Source organism: Episyrphus balteatus, chromosome 3 (assembly GCF_945859705.1).
Source record: "Episyrphus balteatus chromosome 3, idEpiBalt1.1, whole genome shotgun sequence".
NCBI classification, from domain to species: domain Eukaryota; kingdom Metazoa; phylum Arthropoda; class Insecta; order Diptera; family Syrphidae; genus Episyrphus; species Episyrphus balteatus.
The window spans coordinates 124,046,640-124,072,059 of record NC_079136.1 but is presented as its reverse complement, the minus strand read 5'-3'; the positions used below and the strand labels follow the sequence as shown (position 1 = coordinate 124,072,059).

At 27.6% G+C, this 25,420-nt stretch overlaps 1 protein-coding gene across 4 annotated transcripts; it reads right to left on the bottom strand.

The window, feature by feature from the left end:
* Positions 1–838: 838 nt before the first annotated feature.
* Positions 839–24,473, bottom strand: LOC129914137 (choline/ethanolamine kinase). 4 transcript variants are annotated; one of them, XM_055993212.1, is made up of 9 exons: positions 24,115–24,473; positions 9,299–9,405; positions 9,089–9,239; positions 4,627–4,779; positions 4,374–4,546; positions 4,119–4,313; positions 3,633–3,722; positions 1,198–1,624; positions 839–1,124 (listed from the first exon to the last, which is right to left on the bottom strand). In XM_055993212.1, exons 1-9 carry the CDS (start codon positions 24,130–24,132, stop codon positions 1,059–1,061), a joined length of 1,380 nt encoding a protein of 459 aa, XP_055849187.1. In that variant the 5' UTR covers positions 24,133–24,473; the 3' UTR covers positions 839–1,058. The 4 variants fall into 4 exon arrangements, with proteins under 4 accessions (XP_055849187.1, XP_055849186.1, XP_055849185.1 ...); XM_055993211.1 differs by lacking the exon at positions 24,115–24,473 and adding an exon at positions 9,500–9,622; XM_055993210.1 differs by lacking the exon at positions 24,115–24,473 and adding an exon at positions 9,467–9,574.
* Positions 24,474–25,420: the final 947 nt, after the last annotated feature.

Sequence of the window (25,420 nt, the reverse complement as noted above, 5' to 3'; positions counted from 1 at the left end):
GAAAATACATAATCTTATATAAAAAAAAAAAGAAATGAGAGACTAACGAAATTAATTTTATTTTTTATTTTTTTTTATTTTTTATAATTCCAAACATTTACAAACATACATCACTATTTCTAAGAATAATCTGATCACAGCTATGTTTGGAAATAATTATAAGGTTATATTATTCACATTACAATTTTTTAGTTTTTGTTCGTAATTATTGAAGATTCATGGGAAGAACTTCATGATCTACAACAACTTCGAAAAAAAACCAATTAGAATAGTGAATATAACTTTTATAATTTATTAAGTTTTTTTTTTTTGTTTTTGCCTTAGAATATAAAATAAAATTGGTACATTCGTAGTCTTATACTTCTTCACAAAAAAAAAAAAATTGAAATATAAATATATATCATATAGGTACAGTAGAGTCCATTCGTTAAGTGTTTTTATTAGTGCTTTTGAATGATATCTATATTCTTCTTGTTAACCGTCACAATCAAATAACAATCTGCAGTTAGACTTAAGTTTGAAATTCAATACCAATATCCTAAGACAAAAAAAATCGATCTAATAGAGTTTTCGAAAAGAAAAACTCAATATTCGAATTTTTCGAACTCCCATCAGTTTGCAATGAATGTCCAGCATTGACAAGTCAAACTTAATTTTGACTCCAGATCGACTAATGTCTCTATATCCTTTTTTTCAAATCCTCATAAGGACTCTACTGTGTTTATTTTTTTCTTTTTTCTCACAATCTTATACTATTTTCGATATTCACTGCGTTTTGAAATATAAGTAATATTGAATTCCGTTGCACATTTAGTTTACTTCACCAAAGTCTACTTGACGATTTTAAGAGCGTTTTTTTTTTTGTTTAGTTAGTTTTAGTTCTTACGAATATTTTTAAAGTGCATTTTTTTTTTTAAAGGAAGACATCTTAATATTGATCATGACGTTTCTCGCGCGTTTCGAAAATGCTTTCTAAGTACAAAATATAGCAACAATATTTGCCTCAGAATTTTATATTAATTATTATTTTTTTTTAATTTATTAAGTATTTTTTTAATTTATGGTGCTGCATCATATTTATTTTTAAGAAGTTGATATTCACGAATTCTTGATACTGCATATTCCTACAAAAATAAAAAAAAAATCATTAAAATAAAAAAAAACACCTTAACCATATTTTTTTTTTCGAAAACTTACCCAATAACCAAATTCGATATTTTGAAAAACATTCACCACCGACCACAATGCCCAAAATAAATGTGTTATCATTGAAAACATTTGAACTTCTTGATCGACAGCTTCGATTTCTTCAGCTGTAGGTGTATAATTTTCAATATCTTCATTATCCTTTCGCAAATAGGCACTAATAAAGTCCTGACGTTGTTCTTTGGTGGGATATTGTTCTTTAGTATGGAAGTAGAATGGAAATTGTGGATTACTATAATCAATTGTCCATTCGATGAAGTGATTTGCTAAATCGAATCCTCGATAGTTATAGGCACAATATTCGAAATCGATTATCATTAAGTCTGGTTCGCAGTCATCAGAGTCATTGCTAATTACGGAATCACTACTATTGTCTAAGTCGGTGTAACTGTCATCGGATGGGATTAAACGTTTTCTGCTGTAAAAATTGGAAAGAAAATTAAAAAATTTGTTTTAGTTAATTTTATAATTTTTTTTTTTTTTTTAATTTATGTATTTTGGAAATAAGTTAGGTTAGATAATGTTTTTTTTTTTAATAAATAAGCTGCTAGTTAGTGTTTTGTTAATAAAAAAATTTTCAACTCCTATGGTTAAATAATTTATATACTTGATGAATATGCAACTAGAAACGTAAAACATTCTTAAGGCAGGTATTTAAGTAATATAAAAAAAATTCTTAAACAAATATCACGAAATGGCGTTTCAACAGAGAATCTCAATTGGTTTTGAATATTTTAACAAAAATGCGTACGGATTCTCTAAATATTAAAATTTAAAAAATCCTTCACGGAAAAAAAAACACCTTAAAATAATTGGATTTCTGCATGGTTTTTTGTCTAGAAAACTTTCATCTTAAATTAAGCGGAAATCAACTTGATTTAAGATAAAAAAAAAATCTTCTTATTTTTATGATAATAAGAAAATTTTCATGTTAAATTATGTAGATTTCCGCTTAATTTAAGATGAAAGTCATCTTGGTAAAAAAAAAAACAATACAGAAATCCGCTTAATTTAGGTATAAACGTTAGTTTAATTTAGGTATAAACGTTAGCTTCTCATCGAAACAAAAAATAAAAGGAATCATTGGCTTTTTTAGATAAAATACAGAATTAACTGTTTCTTCGAATAAAAACACCCTTTCACCAAAAAATATTTGATCCCAAAAAGCCAATAAAATACAACATTTAAAAAAAAATTTCAACTTTTTTTTTTTCAATAAAAAAAAAAACGCCCTTTTAACCATGATATTCTTTTAGACACTTTAGATTCTTTCTTTCAATCTCAAAAGTAACATAATTGCTGAAATTCAAATTCGTACCATTATTATTACTTAGTTTTTCGAAAAAACCCTGTCACATGAAAAAAATTTATAGACTTATTTCATTGTAATTCCCATGGCATAGACTAATATTTTTAATAAATTTCGTTAGGGTACCTACTTTTTATATTCACCTTAAATATTTGTATAGACTTCTTAGATTTCTGGTTTCTATTACATATAAATTAAATATTTTTACCAATTTTCACTGTCGTACCATTTTTGCCCCAGTTTTTCTGGTAATAATTCTGAATTTTATCATTTCTTAAAAAAAAAAAAAAACACCCTATCACTCAAGATAATTTTGTACGCTCTTTAAATTCGTAGTATTTATAACAAAAGAAAAGTTTTATGATAACTTTCTCACACATAAATCAACCTCTCAAAAAAAATACCCTTTCACCAAAAATAACTTTAAGAACTTTATGGATCCTTGTCCCTGCTTTTTAGATAAAGCTTCATCCTAAATTTCATCAGTTCATCCTGTTTTCTCATGGGTTTTTGTTATACATTCTAACTGTTGGTATCAAATAACAAACAACCTTGTGTTTAATCAGCAATAACTTTTTCAAATGCAATTGTATTGGCTTTATTTTTATTTCATTAGATTCAGCATCAACAAAATAACCCAAAAACATGTGTCATATTATTATATTCCACTGTTTTGATGCAAAGTTTCGTTAGGGTAACAATTTTTTTGAAATTTGTAGATAGAAAACAGGTAGATAGGAATTATAGTAGGCCACCTTTTTTTCACTCCCGTTTTAAAAACTTTTTACAAATAAAAAGATATCAAGTAATGGTAAAGTGTAAGACCATAGAATTTCTAAATTTTTGCGCACAAATTTCATTGAACATACTACAAAAGTGCTGAATCCTAAAAGGCGGTTTTTCCTACATCTTTTAGAATCTAACAAAAATCCTATTTTAAATCCTATTGTAAACTCATCCTAAACGAAGACCTTATATTTTTTTCACATTTTTATAAATTGATCTGGATTTTTCTCTTTTTCTTTAAGGGCCAATTTTCAGGGCTAAATGAAATTACAAAAAAAAAAAAAAAAAATAAATTTGCCTACTCTACATCGGGTTGTCTATTAACCCTTACCTTTGATTTCCAATCAATCCACTGGAAGCATTTGCATTACGATCACTGCTTAGACTTGATGAAGCCTCGTTTTCAGTCTCTGCTAAAGAACTACAGCAGAAAGAAAATATTTAAGAAAAATAGATAGGAAATCAAAACAAAACAATAAAAAAAACCTAAAGCCTCAAAATATTAGATACAAAAAAAAATAATGATTTTAATGATAACATAAATAAAATACTTCACCAAAATACCTAAGTGTATCAGAGAACATAACTATAAAATAGATAGAGAGATAGAGAGAGATACAATTTTTATGTTTTATATATGTGTAAGCGAGAAAGAGAGAGTTTATACAAAATATGAATTTATTTTGCGTGTTCCAATCGAACTTTTGCTCTTAATTTAACTGGAATATAAAATATACAAAAAAACATCATGCAAGCAAAATTTATGTTTGTGACAAAACAAGAAAAGAATTCAAAGTAAAAAGTTTAAAAAAATTACCTTGAACTTTTGACAGATGCACGGCGGGATCGAGAAGTTTCTTCTCGGAGTAAAATATTTCCTTCTTGTAAATCATTGTGACAGAAAACCACTGGATAGTCACCACTGTCAACTAGATTTCGTACCCATTCGACTTCTTTTGCAAAATCAATTTTTTTAATTTCTTTAACTTCACTTTTTTCTTCATCTTCTGGACTGAAAAAGTTTAACAAATTCAATATAAGAATTTTATTGTTATTTTACTCTTTAACATACCTGATATTTTGAATAATTGAATCTAAACTTTTAAGCCATCTTTGCATTGTATTCCATAGCCATTCGGGTTCTTTAGATACTGGAATATGAAGACTGTGAATTTCACCCATTTTTTCAGCTATTTTCATTGATGTTTTATAATCGGACAGTTCAAGAGTACGAAGTGGACGTGCCTATTTTGTTTTTATAGAGAAAATTATTAATAATTAAATATTATAGATTTATTTTTTTTTTTTTTTCATTCTTAACTTACTGGAATATATTGTTCAATTCTTCCACCAGGAAAGAGTCCATGGAGTTTTGGGCCAAGATTACGTTCGCTAAGTAAAGCAAAGACAACGGATTCTGTTATCATTGTTTCTAGAGCATGTTCACCATGTGTTTGTCCATAAATCCGCAAAAGAACCTACAAGATAAAAATTTAAGATGAAAAGAGTTTCTTGTTTCATACTTTTTTACTTCTTAATCGATTTCAAGATAAGGTACATGCATTTCAATAAAAAAAACCAAATAGTTCGTAATTTTTGCCTCCAGAGGGCACCACAATCAACTTAATGTAAAATAACATAGCATATAACCAGCGAACAAGCAAGACGCTTCTAACGATACTTCATTTGTCAAATTACGATAAGTAGTTTTTAAGTTATGATTGAATAGATGAACATTCATAGGCTTTAAATTACTCAATTTAAAATATTTTTACAAGTATGATTATTTTGAATGTTTTTAAACGTAACAATAATTTAAAATTCGGCACATTTATTTGCTAATCCTAAATTAATAGGAGTACTTAATCGTCAATAAAAAAAGCAAATTTGCTTCCCATTAGTCTGCTAACTTTCGAGTAAATATTATGAAATTTAATTAAATTAAAGTAGGTTTATAAAATAAAAGATAATGATAATAATAAAATACTTTTTTGATGTAAATTAGTATTATTATTATTACTGAAAAGTGAACTTTATTCTTTCTTAATTGCACCACCCTTTGTCATGACATTCGTGCGCTTGCTTGCATTCATGTGTAGCTATAAAAATAAATAATCTGTTTTGGCTTTATTTCATTATAAAATTAAGTTGTGGTTATTAACAATCACAATCATGTGAACAAATCTTTATTCGTTTTAAAAAATTAATGACAGTTTTTTCGCTTGAAATAGGATGAACAAATCTTGTTTTTTTTTCTATTTTTATGGGCCACTCATTATTTTTCTTTGTCTATCATAAATGAAATCATTTTTAAACTGAGTAAATATTCATACATAGATATTAAAAAAATGTGATTTACCCCAAATGGTTAGATATTATATTTCAAGTTTGTATTCACTTTCCTTTTCTTCAGTGAATTACTTTTGTAGCGATCAAAGTTTAATTAAAAAAAAAAAATACAATTGAAGTTAAGTGCACTACCACGCCATGACTCAAAAACACGTGTTTTGACCGTTTTTAACCGATTTTCATCGTTTTTTATTTTTATCTTTTTTTCTTTAATAGATACAATAATAAAGTATATGGAGTAATGATAGACCATGACTATATGTGTGCGAAGTTTCAATCATTTTCGTAAACACAATTTTGAGATAACGCTAAAATAAAATTTTAAAATTCAACAGGTTATAACTTTTGACCAAGAGCAGATAGAAATTTTATTAAACTTGTATGAGCATCCTGATACAATTACCTTTCATTTGGTATATCACACCTAACGGTAGACTAACTACAAGCTACACAATATTAAATCAAGAAACTTGCGAAAAACCTCAAAACACCAGTGGAGATCTCAGTCTGGAAATTCGACATGGTTGACTTTAAAAAATTCTAACTTCTCTTATAGGCATCTTTGAAATGAGATTAATACGTCATATGAAAGGTAAAATAATATGCTTTCACATGGTATATATTTTGTATAGGTTGTCAAACAAGAAAATTGATTCCATAGCCTGAGAACATAAAAATAAATGTTTTTTTTTTTTGCTTTTTTTGATGAAATTTGATCGAGTTCAAAAAATTCTAGCTCTTTTTGTAGATGTCTCATAGATCTGATCGATATATATATTTTGAGATAAGACAATAATCTTTCAGATGGTATAAAATTTTGTATAGGTTATTAGGGAAAAAAATGGAATTAATGACGTGAGAAGATAAAAATTCATGTTTTTTTTTTTTGCTTTTTTTGATGAATGTGATTGTTTTCAATAAATTATTTTTATACTTTTTGCGCATTGTAAAAATTTAAAAATGGTTTTATTCTTAAGAAGAAATACTTGGCTTTTAAATTGCATAATTTTTTTTGTAAGCTTTTAGTATAAAAAAATTAATATAATGAGAAAATAATTTTTAGCTTTATTCTTGTAAATTATGATTGTTTGAAAAAAGTAAACGCTTCAATTGACTTATTTTAAACAAAAGCACACAACCTATTTTCTGACGGCGTTATCACGTAAAATCATCGTCCGTAAACCGGATTTACAGACAACCTCTTTTTGTGTAAAGAGTGAATCATTTAATATTTAAAGTAGGTATTTCAAATTATTAAAAAATAGAAAAGTGATAAAAAAGTTATTTAGAAATAATATATAGTTTTTGGGAGGATTTCGTCAATACTTTTAAAATTTGACACTTTTCATATTTTAGTCCAGGAAGTACACAAACGGACTTTTTTAATCTCTCATGAGTACCAACGGAGTGTTGAACGGATCTATTATTAGCCGCGTTTTATTGATAACTCAGTACTTGCTAAGGATAAACAAAAGTTTTTTATTTGTTGGTTTATAGAGACAATTTTTTTCTAAACTTATACACTTTTGATCATTCAACAATAAGGCTTAATAATAAATAAATAAAAGTAATCAATTGTCGTTGTTTATAGCATAAAATGTTTAATCAGTAAAATACTGAGTACCAATAAAACACGGCTATTGTGACAAAAAATGGAAAATTTTTATTACTTAATTTTTACATATTAGAAGATTTTAGATCTGTTTAGTGAGAAAAAAAAACTAGAACAGAACAGATCACAACAGCACAAGTACGTGCAAACTGTCAAAATAACAAAGAACCGAAAATTATACGTCAGCGTCCGTCGGTTTTCTATAATACTAGCAGTTTTGAAATTTGAAATTAAAAATTATTATTATTTCATTTAAATTGCTCCACCTCAAAAGTATAAAAACAGAAAAATTTGATGCAATTTTTCTGTTCTGTGAAACAGGCTACAAATTTGTCGGGAATGACAATTCACAAAAAATAAAATCTAATATATAAAAATCTAATGTCGCAGTGTTTGTTATTAAACTCCTCCGAAACGGCTAGACTGATTTTTATGAAATTTTGTACACATATCGGGTAGGTCTGAGAATCGGCCAACATCTATTTTTCATACCTATAAATTGTTAGGGTGGTCCAGCCAAATTTTTTTTTTATATCTTCTTGGAACGATTTTTTCGAAATTTTTTGTGTATGTCGGGAAGTCTGAGAATCGGCCATACGTTAGGGTGGTCCAATCAAAAAAAATTTCTATATTTTATTGAAATGATTTTTATAAAATTTTGTAGGTATATCGGGTAAGTATAAAATCGGCCAACATCTATTTTTATACCACTAAATATTTAGGGTGGTCCAACCAAAAATTTTTTTTTTTTTATATATTTTTGGAACGATTTTTATGAAATTTTGTGGGCACATCGGGTAAGTCTAAGAATCGGTCAAAATCTATTTCCATACCATAAATGGTTAGCGTGGTCCACTCCAAATTTGTTTTTGAACGATTTTTTCAAGTTCTGACTTTACGTTATTTTCAAGGGGTTCAAAAAAAGTTAGCTTTCCAAATCATATGAATAGCCTAAATTCGTAATATTTCATATTCGAAATATAGAAACTTGAAGCCTACAAACATCAATCTTGATAATGCGATCAATAGAACTAAAAAAAAAACACATTCTTTTATTTATCTTTGGAAAAGATTGGAACCCTCCAAAATTTTAAGTAAATAGCCGAAGAGGCGTAACGAAGTCCGCCGGGTCAGCTAGTTTTAAATAAAAATAAACTTCAAATTAAATTACTTTAAAGAATATTAGATATTGTGAACCATGTTCATTTTGTAGATTAATTTTGTCACGTAAAAATGTCAATTTTTAAACGAGCAATAAAATTTAATCAAAATTTCAACGCAATTAACATATAATTATTTTAAAGATAAAAGATTGTTCAAGCCCCTTATTATTAAATTATATTATTTATGTATTTATTTTTGTTTGGCCTTGGTTGGTAATTATGTATATTCTCATTAATAAATATTTAAACAAAAATTAGTGAATTAAAAGAAATATTTCCATGAAGCCCACCGGATATAATAAATAGTTAACTTTTATGATGTGAAAGATAACAAAAAATGTAAGAAACTGCCAATTTTCGGTTATGATAGTTATCTTACTGATAACAATAATTTTACCTACGTTGAACGTTTTCTTTCCCGCCTAAAACAGTTTATTGACGTCAAACCAAATATATAGACGTATTTTTGAATTGCTCTTAAAAAATAACAGTAAAAACAAAACTTTATATCTAGAAAATCCATAAAAATTCACCTAACGCGCATTTACATGGCCATGGTGAAATGACGTTATAACTTATCAAAATTTTGATTTTTTTTTTTTGCACTGGTTGTCACTGTTATGACAACCATAACACAACCCACACCCACTATTTTATTATTACCTCAGTTGGTTCATCTCCGCACGCTGCACTGTCTTTCCTCTGGCGCTTGCTAGTGCTAATAGCAGTCTGACTATTACATAAGTTGTTGCTATTTTTATCGGACTGCTCTTCTGGGAGACTGATGTAGTATAGAAAATTAGACAAACCTCCACTAAAAATGTTAAAAAAAAATTTAAAAAAAAACCACATCAAACCAAAAAACTGACTTACCTTATACGCTTAACTACTATATCTTCTGAAGTAATAGACTTCCATCGGCCAGTTAAATAATCCCGGCATAATCTGGAAGCAGCATTCCTGATTTCATCCATTGATGCCTATAAATTAGACACAAAAATATGTTATCTAATTAGTAAAATTGTGATTTTACAAAGATACATTGTTAAAGTACAAAATTTTATGCGTGTTTACATTTTTCAAAAAATATTCTTTAATATCCTCAGTAAATGACAAGTTTTTCACTAATTTCATATTATTTTTATTCGTTTTTTATTTTTATACAAATCGATTTTGTTTTTTTTTTTTTTTTTTTTCCAAATATCAGTGCGTAATTTATAAGTTTTTTAGTTTTTTTTTTAATAATAGCTTATGGTTAAAGGAGCAATTACGAACGATAAAGAGTGCAATGTCGAAGACAAATTTTACTACTGAATACTGACAAAATGAAAAATCAATAATACTGTGGATAAATCTCTGGCAACATTTACACATAAAAAATTGAGGCGAAACGCATTTGGGTGTTTTTTTTTTTTTAATTTTTTTGTTGTTTGCTTAGTTTTTAGTCATTTTGCATGGGGTGGTTTGGGTTTATTTTTACATTGTTTGCATTTGTGTTTTTATGTTGTATCTGGCCTTTAAGAACGATACAAAAAGTTTATATACACTATGCAAATAAGTCAGCTGTCAAAAAAAAAAGTTGCAAAGGGATTTTTATACAAAAACAAATTATGACGCATGCACAGAGAAAAATAGACCACATAAAATAGAACAAAAACAATAAGATTTCTCTATGGTTTTCATCCAAGAAGGAAACCTTATTAAAACAATCGGGTTTTCCTTATTGTTTTAAAATCTGCAAAAAAATAAAAAAAAAGGTGGCCAGGCTGGGAATCGAACTGGAGACCTCAAATCATTAGTCGCCCACCTTACCACCTGAACCAACCTGCCATGAAAATATTGATCGCGATTTTTGTTCTAGTGCTAAGTTGCAAAAAAAAAATCAACTTTTCAGTCAAATTTTAATAAGATTTTCTCTATAAAAATAATAAGAAATCTCCTTAAAAAAACCTTATTAATCTTTGGTTTTAATAAGATTTCCTTATGAAATGTATGGACGGTAAAACAATATGGCAATCTGTTAGTTTTTAGCGGGTCATATTTTTCTCTGTGTGTGCACAAGAATAAAATTGGTGCACAGTAGTGGAAATAAAATCCAAACCCTAGCAACTTATAACTTTGATTTCAAAATCAGTATAAATCTTATCTGAACCAAAGAGATAAGTTATAAAAACATTATTGCAAAATAACTGGTTTAAATTATAGAACAAATTAAATGGAAAGTTACTGAGTTTTTATCACAAAAAAGCTACTCAACAATAGGTTTTATTTATATTGTTGATTTGATGTTTCTTAACTTGTTTTTTTTTTAGAAAGTAAAAAATGTAACATGATTCATTTGTTTACTGAATGCATTTTTGTTTATGATACAAACTTTTTATACTGTCAATATTTTAAGGTGAATGCACTGACAGCCTCTGACCATTTTTAAGATAACATATTTTTAACAAAAAAAAAAAAAATATAGATAATATTGATTGGAGCAGGTATAAAAATTCACACAAAAAAGTGAACTTAAACAATTATATGTTTTTAAGATTGACTGTTTTTTATCAATTCAGAACTCACAAAATACGAAAAGATCGTACAAGTAAAAATTCTCATCTATCAAATTTAGGGCCATATTATTCACACTCTTTTAAATTTAAAGTCTCCATTAATACCAAATGAAGGATTTTTAAAAATTCCGTCATTTAATAGGGTAAACAGGGGTAAAACGGAAAGATGAAATTTGAGCTAGACGCAAAGTCGTAGAGAATTGATTTTTTTTGCTATAGATAGATGAGATTAATTTAAGAATAACTGCATTTAAGAAAATTTTCTAAAAAATTTTGAAACTAAGCTATAACGTTTTGTTTGAAAAAATGATGATTTTGGGTAAAGGAAATTTTTTTTGACAATTCTAAAGATGCCAGGTGAAAGATGAGAGAGAAAAAAATTAGGCGTCTGATACAGATTTTTTTCCAACACTCTGCGTTTCGAAATATGTATTTTTGAAATACACCTTATTTTTTAGGGGTATTTTTGGGTAATTTTTTATATTTTGGTAATTTAAAATCTCAAACTTATAAGACATGTAGGTTTTGGCCTTATGCATACATGTGCAAAAACTTGGAATCGTTTAGTGAGTTTTTACTGAATAACGGAAGAAACAAGTTTTTAAAAAACACGTTTTTTTTACCGTTTTTAACCGATTTTCATTGTTTTTTATTTTTATCTTTTTTTCTTTAATAGATACAGGAATAAATGATATGGAATAATGATAGACCATGACTACGACTAAATGTGTGCGAAGTTTTAATCATTTTCGTAGACACAATTTTGAGATAACTGTAAAATAAAATTTTTAAATTCAACAGTTTATAACTTTTGACCCAGAGCAGATAGAAATTTTATTAAACTTTTATGAGCACTCTGATACAATTACCTTTCATTTGGTATAACACACATAACGGTAGACTAACTACAAGCTACACAATGTTAAATCAAGATATATATATTAGACTGATTCAAAAAAATTTTTTTTTTCTTTTGTTCAAAGCATTGTTGAAAATATTGTTGGAAATGACGAAAAAAAAATACTGTAAAAGTTTCAGCCCTTAATGTTAACATTTAGTACCGCCGCATTGCAATTTTCTATTTCCCATACGATTTGTATGGGAAAGATTGTGTATTTGTGTTTAGAATTTTGTATCTTTTTAATGGTTCATCCAAAAGGCTTGACAAAATCATTTTCTTTTATAAAATTGTCCGCTCTACAAAAAAGCTCTCATTAATTTTTTTGATTTACCCCCGCGTTTCGAAGTTATTCAACTTTAAAATATAAAAAGTAATTTTTTCTCATTTTTTTCCGATTTTTTGACGAAATTATTATGTTTTTCAAAAAATTTGGCAAAATTTTCGAATATTTGTATTCTATGTTATGTTTTGGTTTCACAGACCCTTTTATATAACTCACAAACCCCTAAAACTATCATATTAGATTTTTTCAATAAATTCGAATTATTCATTTTTTCAACTAAAAATTATTTTAATTAATTTTTCGCGTCCGTTTTTTTTAAATTTCATAAATGCAATCTTGTAGAGCGTTCAATTTTATACAAGAAAATGATTAAATCTAGCCTTTTTGATGAACCATTAAAAAGATACAAAATTCTAAACACAAATACACAATCTTTCCCATACAAATCGTATGGGAAATAGAAAATTGCGATGCGGCGGTACTAAATGTTAACATTAAGGGCTGAAACTTTTACAGTATTTTTTTTTCGTCATTTCCAACAATATTTTCAACAATGCTTTGAACAAAAGAAAAAAAAAATTTTTTGAATCAGTCTAATATACAGGGTGTCCCACAGTCACCGCCCCAAATGAAAACCATGGATTCCTGAGGTCATTTGAAGTCGAAAAACTTAAGAGGTAATTTTCTCGTTTTCGTCCCGTTTTCGAGTTACCACGGTTTTTATGATTTTTGCTCTCTTGTCCTTTAACTGGCCTTATCTTTGCCAAACTAAGTTTGATTTGAAAGATTTTTTTTACAACCAATCAAGAATTTATTACAGTTTAAGTTTGTCTCAAAACTTTTTTTTCTGCGGACAACCGTTTTTCCACAATTTTGCATCAAACACAATTTTCTTCGTTTTTTAAGTTGTTTTTTACACTTTCATATCATTTAAGTCAAAAAAACACGTTAATGAGTATTTATTTTTTGTCCTTTTTCTTAAAGCCCAGTTTATTTTCATAAAAAAAAAATAAGTTTTATTTCATAAAAAAGGCTACTGAAAGTAATTAAAAAAAAATAAACAAACTGAGTGAATTAAAAAAAAATAATTTTTAAATAAAAAATTGATTTAAATAAATTAAATTTTTTTCTGAGCTTTATCGATTTGTTCTTTTCTTAATCACAATAGCTCAGAAAAAGTTTTTAATTCATTTAAATCAATTTTTTATTTAAAAATTATTTTTTTTTTAATTCACTCAGTTCGTTTATTTTTTTTTAATTACTTTCAATAGCCTTTTTTTTGAAATAAAACTTATTTTTTTTATGAAAATAAACTTGGCTTTAAGAAAAAGGACAAAAAATTAATACTCATTAACGTGTTTTTTTGGCTTAAATGATATGAAAGTGTAAAAAACAACTTAAAAAACGAAGAACATTGTGTTTGATGCAAAATTGTGGAAAAACGGTTGTCCGCAGAAAAAAAAATTTGAGGCAAACTTAAACTGTAATAAATTCTTGATTGGTTGTAAAAAAAATCTTTCAAATCAAACTTAGTTTGGCAAAGATAAGGCCAGTTAAAGGACAAGAGAGCAAAAATCATAAAAACCGTGGTAACTCGAAAACGGGACGAAAACGAGAAAATTACCTCTTAAGTTTTTCGACTTCAAATGACCTCAGGAATCCATGGTTTTCATTTGGGGCGGTGACTGTGGGACACCCTGTATATGTTGGGAAAAAATGGTAGAAGATAAAAATTCATGTTTTTTTTTTTTGCTTTTTTTGATGAATGTGATTGTTTTCAATAAATTATTTTTATACTTTTTGCGCATTGTAAAAATTTAAAAATGGTTTTATTCTTAAGAAGAAATACTTGGCTTTTAAATTGCATAATTTTTTTTTTTGTAAGCTTTTAAAATAAAAAAATTAATATAATGAGAAAATAATTTTTAGCTTTTTCTTGTAAATTATAATTGTTTGAAATAAGTAAACCCTTCAATTGACTCATTTTAAACAAAAGCACACGACCTGTTTTCTGACGACGTTATCACGTAAAATCATCGTCCGTAAACCGGCTTTACAGACAACCTATTTTTTTTTATTATTATTATATCTTATTTGTTCAGTATGGATGGACTTTAATTTTTCTCTTAATCAAATGGGCTATCAAAGAAAGATCTCTTTAAGATCTCTTTAAACATGAGACAAATCCTCTTATGACAAGAAACAATGAAAACAACCCCTCTCACTGAGAACTATTATTCGACTTATAAACAAGTTAAATTTTTTTAAATTTTCTTACGGAATGATGCTTTCTTAAAATTATAATAACTCGGCTCGTGTGGGTCGTAGAGAGCTAATTTTTTTTTTTAAATTGTAGATAATTTAAAGGGCTACAACAGTATTTTTTTGTTAGCCAATACTTGCACTGTTTATAAAATAATAAGGCAAAAGTTTGCTAAACAAAAAAACGTCTTTGACTTAATATAACTTATTTTTTATTTGTTTCAACAAAAATAATGTGCACCAAATCGATAGAAAATGTTATAACGAACAATTAATAGCTTTATTTTTTGTCGTAGGACACTCTGAAGCCGAGTTATTCCCAAAAAACGATATTTTTTGGTGTTTTCGCACCGGTTTTGCATGCGTTCATTTATCAATTGCTCGGCCATCTTTGGTGATAAAGAGCTGATTTTTTCTGTAAAATGCAGGACATAAATAGGGCTACAAAATAAATTAGACAAATGTCAATCATGATATAAGCTTTTTTCGAAATAATGACAAAAATGTGTTTTTTAACAGCAAGAATTTGACTTTAAATGGCTGCCATTTTGTATTTACTTACTCAAATACAATGAAATTACATACAACGATAGAAAATATTATAAGAAAGAGAATGTATGTTTATTTTTTGGTCTACGACAATCTGGAGCAAAGATATTAGCTTAGAAGTAAAATATCCCAAAAAATACATTTTTGTGAATAACTCCGCTAAAAAGAATGATCAGGTGGTGAGAAATTGGGTTTAAGCCTTTTAAATATACCCCTAACGATCCATGAAATAAAAACTGACAGTGCCTCTCTGCGCAAGGTCAAATGACGCTTTGACTGGAGTATCTATTCATAACTGAAAACTTTAATTTTTTTGGAGGTCTGGTTTTTGAGATATTTCCAACAAAACTTTTTTTTCTTTCTTAAGTTTATTTTACTTAACGAGTAGCAGTAAAATAAAAATCATTTAAAGTTGTGAAAAGTCTCCGAAAGGAAAATAGACTCATTTTCTTGATTAAGGTCCAATTTATTTACACTACTCCATTAAATTAAAAGTCTCCATTAAAAATTAGAAAACTTGTAAATCGCATACATATTTTAAAATGTTGTCACACTAACAAACAAAGAAGTTAACAAGAGAGGAACTGTCAAATTGCATGTGTGTATTTACAAAATAAAATTGTAAACAAGAGAGTTGACTAATAAGAATCACAGAAAAAGAAAAGTGATACTTCCTCTCTTTTGAGCTCTCGGAATAGTATATGTATTACCTTCTATATGTATACAGTGCGTTTGGGTACTTCGACTTCCTGGGTTAAAATATAAAAAGTGTCAAATTTTTAGAATGGGGACGAAATATTCCCAAAATTATTTTTACTTATTTGAAACTCTTAAATTATAAAATGATTAACTTTTTCCACAAATAAAATACAAAATTTTCCATGTCAAACAAATTTTGACATAACTCAAATCTTAGCCGCAAGAAACTCTTTGAGTTAAATCTTTCAGGAGGGTAAATAAAATTTCTCTCTCCATGAGAGCTTTTTTTTACGTAAAACACACATTTTTGGAGTACGCAAACACGATTTGGGATCAAAATAATCACATTTATTTGTTTTGAAGCGTACCTACCCAAACGGACATACCTATAAAAGTTATTTGTGGGAACAAAAATGTCTTGTTGTCAAAGACACTACACATTTCTACAAGAATTTTTTAGCAAAAAGATTCTAGATTTCAAACGAAGAAGGTTAAATTTCTTACTCCCACCACCCACGAAATTTTCTCTCGTTGCAACTTTTTTGAGTTACCAAACAGAACTAAAGTCAAAAATAATTATATCCATATTTTAATGGTACATCTTTAAATGTTTAATGGACCGTTTTTATAGTAATTGCTTTTTGTTCCAAAAAAAAATTTTATTTGATATTTTTACTTGGAAAAATAACTTGCACAATTATTCTCTTATTTGACTCACACAGGTTAGCAAATGTCAGATTCAGCAGGGAATGACGTTTGAGAGGAGATATAAATCGGTATTTGATTATGGCCGCTCAAATGTAAATTAAATGGTGTTCGATGCGCCAAAAGAATTACAACTTTAAAACTCAAACGCCTTTGACAATTTTGTGCACAAAATAGAAGTGCAGTCTTCGCCAAATAAACTGAAACTGATAATATATCTTTAATGTCGCTGGTTTAACAGCGTATCTACTGCACAGTGCACATCAATACCATATTTTTCAAAATTCAAGTGCGCGTGATGTATATTAACCGCTAATATGAATCGCACTTCAATTATAATAATATAAAAAAAAAATGATAAAAATGCACATAATGAAGTTTATACACTAGCCCAAAAAATTAAGGGAACAAAAAAAAATCGTGATTTTTTTAGTGATATTCGATAGGCTGTATCTCAGTAAAAAATTATCGCATCATGACAAAATAAAAAGCGTGTAAAAGCTCTATTCTTCTAGTTTTAGGATTAAATGTTAAAATATTTTCTTTCTAACGGTAAAATAGCTAAATCGTTGGAACTGTTAAAAAACAAAAATTTTCCAATTTTTGTTTGTTTTTACTTTTCTCTTAAGAAAGTGGGAACATTTTTTCTGAAAATATGATTATTATTTTTAGAAAGGCTATTTATTTGGCTTTAAGATTCATTTTGTTTCAAACTTCTACGATTTTTTTTAACTGCAATATAAGTCATCAAACCAAAAAGCATACTTTTGACTTTGACTATCAATATCTCAACAACGGATCGCTGTACAGAATATTCAAGGACATATTTAAAAATTTCATTTAATTTTCTACAAAGAAATTAAGTTTGCTTTGTTAAACAAATTGTTTTCTTATTTTTTAGATTAATTAAGAAAAGCTACCAAAATAGGCATTTTTACGGTTTTTTTAGAAAATTTACCGCTATTTAATTTCTATGGGTGATAAGATTGAACTGAGGCTTAATTATTGAAGCTTAATATACCTGAAATTAATATGCAAAGTTTCAGACTCATTCATCAAGCAGTTTTTCTGTTGTGAGGGTTTGAATTTTTGAGATGAAGTAAAACACCATATTTCTGCAGGTCTAAATGACTTACTTCTTGTAACTTTTTTATGAGCAAAATCAAATTCTTTTGAGTTTATTTGAACATTTTATTGATAAATATCGTTTAAATTTAAGATAAACCAAGAAAAAACAAAAAAAAATTTCAAAATTAGGAAAAACATCCAAAAATGGTATAAAAAGCCTTTTTTCAAAATTTAACTTTTTTTGAAATCTTTTAATTTTTCCTTGGTTTATCTTAAATTTAAACGATATTTATCAATAAAATGTTCAAATAAACTCAAAAGAAAAGAAAATAAGAAAACAATTTGTTTAACAAAAGAAGTTTTTAAATATGTCCTTGAATATTCTGTACAGTGATCCGTTGTTGAGATATTGATAGTCAAAGTCAAAAGTATGGTTTTTGGTTTGATGACTTATATTGCAGTTAAACAAAATCGTAGAAGTTTGAAACAAAATGAATCTTAAGCCAAATAAATAGCCTTTCTAAAAATAATAATCATATTTTCAGAAAAAATGTTCCCACTTTCTTAAGAGAAAAGTAAAAACAAACAAAAATTGGAAAATTTTTGTTTTTTAACATTTTCAACGATTTAGCTATTTTACCGTTAGAAAGAAAATATTTTAACATTTATTCCTAAAACTAGAAGAATAGAGCTTTTACACGCTTTTTATTTTGTCATGATGCGATCATTTTTTACTGAGATACAGCCTATCGAATATTTTTTTTGTTCCCTTAATTTTTTGGGCTAGTGTATTATATTATGGTACAAGTGTTTTTGTATTCATCAAGAGTTGTCTAGGTTAACGTTCACTTAAGAGCTTATCGACTTTAAAAAAAAAAAAAAATGATAATATGACTGTGTTTTGTCTTAAAAGAAGATTACTTTCGGTTAGTTACTGTTTATCAAGTAGATTCACTCTAAAGTAGAAAATATATTTCTCTCTTAAACTATGTGCAATCTTATTTATAACGAACAAACTAAAACTAATGGCCAATTCTATAAAGCCCTTTTAAATATTTATCAGGCTTTTACTTCCTCGTTTGTTCCATACAAAAAACCTCATTTAAAAATTTAAAAGCCTGTTAAATGTTTATGAAATCGGCCATAAGAAAGTCTAAATATAAGAAGAGAAAGCCAAAAAATGGAAAAAAAAAAAATAATTTTTAGAACAAGATTCTTGGTGGAATCCTATTAACATTAATTTTTTTCAGAAATCTACAAAATAAAGTGAGCGCTCAGCGGAGATTTTTTGTCCCATTTTAAAAAAAATCTCTGAGCCCTCAGAAACCTCTCTGTGGGACGCGCCTAATATTGTCAGATTACAAAGTCCAACATTCTACCAGTTTGAATTTCGCATTTATGAGCGATTTTTAACGTCATAATGATACATGTTCTTATAGTTATTAATTAATTAATGAATCACAAAAGTTCACAATATTATGAATAACTATAACCTCGCGGCATAAAATGATCACACTTTCCTATTTTTTTGTTTATATTTTTATCACGTCCAAGCGGAAAATAAAAAAAAAAGAAACAAAAAAAACATCAACAAAATACTTTATGGGTTCGTTGGTATTATTGTTGATGTAAATATTTACATTTTACAAAAAAGATTAAAAATAAAAAAAAAAAAAATGCTTGAGTAAATATAAATTATGTATCTAACCCAATTTATATTTAAAATTTAATTTTGCAAAACAATACCCTTGAAAATTTATTAAAAGATCATAATCTTATCCTTGAGTATACATATGAGTACCTTTGCTTTATTAGATAAGGTACCTTACCTCTGGCAGTTCTATCTACGTAAGCAGATCTTATCCCCCGAAAAAAAAAAAACTCTATTAATAGCTATTTTTATGTACATTCAATAGAAATCGAAAGATTAGTTGCTGCGTAAAAGGTATGATAAGCTCCATGAGGAAGATTTTTTTTTTTTCATTTTTTCATTTTCTGTGGAATTTTTTTTTCTAATTCATATTAAACAATATATAAAACATTGGCCTCCATAAGCAAACGCATACACGCACAAAATAAATACATATATATAAAAATATATAATTTTTTTTTTTTTAAACGGAAAATAACAAAAACAATATAAAATTGCATTGAGGAATATTTTATTTTCGATAATAAAAAATTCCCAGCCTGAGAAAGAGTGTTGTTGGATTGAAAGAACAAATATTATAAAAATCGGTGGGACTTTAAAAGTATTTTTAAATTGCGTTCGAATATTTAAATTACATACCTAATGGGTTTTCGTTTTTTTTTTTTTTTCATTGTAACGAAAATCTGATTAATTTCAGGTTTATCAATAATTAAGCATCAGTTTACAGTGGCGTATTGAGGGGGGGGCTCAGGGGGCTCAATTTTCCAGTCCCCTCCAACATTTTTTCTGGATACGCCACTGTCAGTTTAATCTTATCACCCATAGTTAAAAAAGAGCGGTACATTTTCTAAAAAAAAAAAAACTGTAAAAATGCCTATTTTGATAGCTTTTCTAAATTGATCTCAAAGTAAGAAAACATTTTTCTTAAAAAAGTAAACTTAATGGCGCAAAATTTCAAACGATTTTAAAAAAATTTAAAAAGTAGAATTTTCTAATTTTAAACGATTTTAACAACTAACTATAACTTAACATTTTGCTAAAGTTAAAATCTGGAAATGTCAGCTTTAACTTTTAGTAACTTACTGAATTCATATTGAAATCTGTCATTTTCCTCGAAATTGAAATTAATTTCAATAGCGTAAAATTTTAAACGATTAAATAATTTGCTAAAGCCTTTTGGTAAGTTACTAAGTTAAAAATATGCTTTTTGGCTTATTAACTTACTAAAATGGCTTTAGCAATTTACTAAATCGTTTAAAATATTGCGCTTATTTTAATTGAGAGAATCAAGTTGAGTTTTTTTTTTTAGTATTTCGTCTTGAAATACATACATGATATGTACATAAATTTTAAGTAAAAAAAATTTTTTTTAATATTTAGCGATAACAGTACTCGAACCCATGTGGACAGAGCACATTGAATAAGCAATTCATCGCCTTAACCACTCGGCCACCACGTCATGCTTGTGCATGTTGTTGGCAGTTTGTCTTCTTATATTTTCTTTGATAATAATTTGGGCGCTATAGTAATTTACTAGTTAGTAAAACGATAAAAAATGATTAAAATTTTCGCTCAGCTAGTAAATTACTTAATATTTAGCAAATTTTTTTGCGCCAATTTCTGTGTAGAAAATTGAACGAAGTTTTTAAAAATATAGGCTTGAATTTTCTGTAAAATGATCCGTGGTCGAGTATAAAAAAAATTGTAAGAGTTTGAAAGAAAATGAATCTTGAAGCTAAATAAATAGTCTTTCAAAAAATAATAAATCATTTTATCAGAAAAAATGTTCCCCACTTTTTTAAGAGAAAAATAAAAAAAAAAACAAAATTGGAAAATTTATTTTACCGTTGGAAATAAAATATTTGGTACCTACGATCATTTTTTTACTATCGAAAATCACTAAAAAAATTGACGAATTTTTTGTGTTGGTTTAATTTTTTGGGTTAGTGTATTTCCACATTAAAAATTCAAAGTCTTGAAAAAGGCGTTTCAAAACATCGAAACTTCAAATAGTACAATAATTGACTTGGAACATCCTTACTATAAAGATCAGAAATGAGTTATGACAACCTATAAACAGTTCAATTGAGTGCGGCGCCAAAATACCAAATATTTAGGGAGAAAAATGTCAAAATGCATATTTTTACACCTAAATTTTTAAATAGTAGGTAATGTCAAAGTTCATAGAAAAAAAGAACAGAGATGTCTCATTTTTTTTTTTTTATTGTGACCATTCCTGAAACCTCTTTTTCTAATCGTAATAGCAATTTTTGCAAACGTGGTTCAGTCTTGGTTCCGGACTTTAAATTGCCAATTCCGGCAAATAAGCTGTGGTTCAACTTTGGTTCAAGCCTGGATGTGGTTAGTTTAACATACACGGACCTTGAACTAGTACTAAATCTCAGCTTGACCACCGATTTCAGAAGATAAAACTTGCTGATCCATGAATTTAATATTTGTGCAATTGGGTCTTAGTCGATATGTACCTAGAACCATTTTTGTCAGCGGTCGAATTACGGTATAGCGTACAAATAAGATCCAACGTTAAACGTTTTGAAGATTGTTATCCGGAGAAAAAATTAATAACACATAATCCCATAAGTTAACGTGTTCTTTAGTAAATACACTGTGCTAGTTCAAAAAACCGACAGATGGCGCTCCTATCTACTAAAGATAATTCGAGTATGCTGAACACGATGGCGTCCTTAGTTTTTCAAAGTTGGCTCAGTTAAGAAAGATTTTGGCCCCTGAAATTTTCTGTTTTAAGCCCAAAATCATCGAAAAGCATCATATAAATTTGGCATTTATTGGTTTTATATCGACGTTTATAGACCAAATATATTGACTTTTAGTAGAATTACAGTTTGTAGAAGATATTTAATAAGTAAAATGACTATTTTGAAACTTTTAAGCATACATGTTAGACAAAAACTCTTTTCTCTTTGTAAAAAAACTCAGTTTTTCTTCAAATTTTATTATTTCACTTTTATATCTTATGGCACTATTTTGATGTTATTTCCTACAAAAAATCATCAAAATTCATATAATCTATATATTTTTGAGTGCATGGGGTTAGGCCATTCAAGGTGTTGAAAAAATTCCCTTAATGCCAGGCCAGGGGGCTATTTCTCGACAAACTACTACATCAGCTACATTTACTACATCGATGACTCTAAAAACCAATAGTTAAGCTCCATTTAATATTGGGAAATATTGTTTGTGGTCAGAATAACTCAAAAATACTAAAATTTTATCCGTAAGGTCTGATGGAACGGAGATATTGAAGTTTAAAGTCGTTGATGTAGCTGATGTAGTTGATGTAGCTCGGCGAGGACCCAGGTCCCAGGTATTTGAGTGTAACTACTAAAACTATATAGGTACACAAATATCACAAAATAATGTCTCTACAGATAATCTCTGTACTTGCTTTGATTGTACAAAACGGCACGCAGCATAATTTTTGAATATGTTCACTTAAAATTTATGACAAATCTTTAAAACGCTAGATATCCCGTGAAGAAAAAAGTAGGTTCGAATTTTTTTAATCTTTAAATAAATCAAACTTTATAAGCAATTGAAGGTTGCTATTTTTGAGTGAAAAAAAACCTACTTGTGAATTCAAACGCTTCCCAAATTCAAAAATTTGAATATTCTAAAAATGCCGTACGTATGTTTTGAATATTTTTGTACTTAATTTTAAGTTGCCGTTGAGCTAGATATACTTTTTTTTTGCAAAGGCGCTTATTCAGATTCACGGTAAAGACTCTGTTTTGTTATTTTCTTATTATTCTTTAAAATTACACCCAATACCTGCCTAACAATATATCATATGTACTTCAGAACTTTTTTGCTACCGCATTTCGTTTGATAAAAAAAAAATAAAAGCTTTTTTTTCAGCACTTTTAGTGTCCTAACCCCTTAAAAAAAGTTTTGGCAAAAAATTGATATAGTTATACATATATATCTAGATTAAATGATATTTTGATGATTTTTTGTAGGAAATAACATCAAAGCAAGTAGTGTCATTTTATTGGCCATAAGATATAAAAGTGAAATAATAAAATTTGAAGAAAAACTGAGTAAAATATACCTAAAGTTTTTTTACAAAGCGAAAAGAGTTTTTTGTCAAACATTTTTAAAAGTTTCAAAATAGCCATTTTACTGATTAAATATCTTCTACAAACTGTAATTCTACTAAAAGACCATATATTTGGTCTATAAACGTCGATATAAAACCAATAAATGCCAAATTTATTTTGGGCTTAAAACAGAAAATTTCAGAGGCCAAAATCTTTCTTAACTGAGCCAACTTTGAAAAACTAAGGACGCCATCGTGTTCAGCATACTCGAATTATCTTTAATAGATAGGAGCGCAATCTGTCGGTAAAAAAAAGTTGTATTTTCAAGCACAGTGATATTGGCGTAATCGCGCGCTGCCGTAATTTGAAAACAGTGTTTTAGAATTCCACTTGATTTTAGATTTTTTTTTTACAAAAAAAATCACACTGATTTTTTTATCATTTACCTATATTTATTTATTATACAAAAACATTTTTAGGGCCAATTGTTCAATATTCAGATAAACCTCAGTTAGAGCTTGTTTCTAGGAATAAAAGTTTGAAGATTGAAAAATCAGCTCTTAGTAAAGAAAAATATTTACATCATAAAATAAGATATCAAAAATTGCAAAAGTCTATGAACACTGTTCAAGTTAATGACAAATTAATTATTATTTACAAAAAAAAAACCCCAGGTAATTTCATTTCACCGTAACGAAAAAAGCCGATAAACAACTTATTTAAATATTCATTTGCATAAATATTTATTTAACTACCTGTGACACATTTATTTTATTTTCTGTTTAATGAAATTCTAATACAATCGGAGTAAAAAAAAAAAAGAATTAAAAGAATTTATTTGGAAAAAAAGAACATCCTTTTTTATGGAAAATTTTCTAAGCTCAAAAATATATATAAGATAATAAATATGCTTTTAATATCTTAATAAACTTACAGTGGTGAGCATTGTCATATCGTTTATTAAAAATCAAAAGTTGTTTTTTTTTTTTTTTGAAAAAAAAAATATATTTTTTTTTTTGTTTTTATAGTATTTTCTTAGAAAACGAATTTCTTTGTCACTATAAAAGCACTGCTTTGAAGTGAATATTTAATATTCTCTTTCTTTAAGATCACAGTTAAAACAAAAAATAATAAAACAGGTACAGGTTAATAAGTATAAAGGAAAAAAAAATAGCTTAACACAGTTGTAGGAGATATTTTTCTTTTTCAACAAAAATAACGTAAAGGTTGATGAACACAGAGAGTAGAGCGGATTTTTTTATACCACCTTCTATAGTCACTATAGGTTTATAACTAAAAATGTATTCATTGCATTGCAGTCCCACCAACAGAGGCTACGCAATACCACATTCAGATTGTCACGATCGGTAATACCAGGGATGGAAATTTACTACAATTTCGTTGGAAAACGATTTTTACGTGAATTTGGTAAGTTTATTTATTTATTTCATAGTTACCGATAATTGTGCAGTATTTTAACCGTATTTTTTGTATGCCGTAACTATAACATTTTTTGAAACAAAATAATTTTGTAAAATTATATTAAAATATTCACCTTTGATTTTTATGTGTTGGATTCTTAAAAATAAATTTAAAAAAAATTATTTCTTTCTTAAAAATCAATACCAACACTGAAATGTACTTACTAACTCAACTTTATCTTGCTCTCTTGAATCAACTAACTAATACTTTAGCAAAATTTGCATACCATAACCAATAACCATTATACCATTTCGTAGATAATTATGAGTGTTATCTGTCATATTTTGTAAATATAACTCAAAAATACACATGTAGAGTGGAGATTTTAAAGAGAAATGGGAGAGAATGACGTGCAAATCATAAGTATTTCGAGTTTATTCGCAATTCCCAACCTTTTTGTAAAATCAAGACATTTCGGTTTATTAATTAAAAAACAAACAAAATTATTTGATTTCTCAAAAAAAAACTTTGTTTCAAGATTGGTGTAAAGGGAAACCAAAATAGTTATCCCGATCAGGGGCGTATACAGGTTTGCTTCTTGGGGGGGTCATGCCAATTTTTTTTTTTTTTAGCAGGCATAAACCTGAAAATTTGCTTTTTGAATTATTAAACATTAAAATTTGTGCGTCTTGCATTTCGAATCGAAAAGTTCCGAATGTAGGTCTAAAAATAACCAAACAAAAACGGTATGAGATTCGTTTAAGTTAGCGTTAAGCCTTAAAGCCTAGAACGCTGCTGATGTGAAACGAAATTTTTCG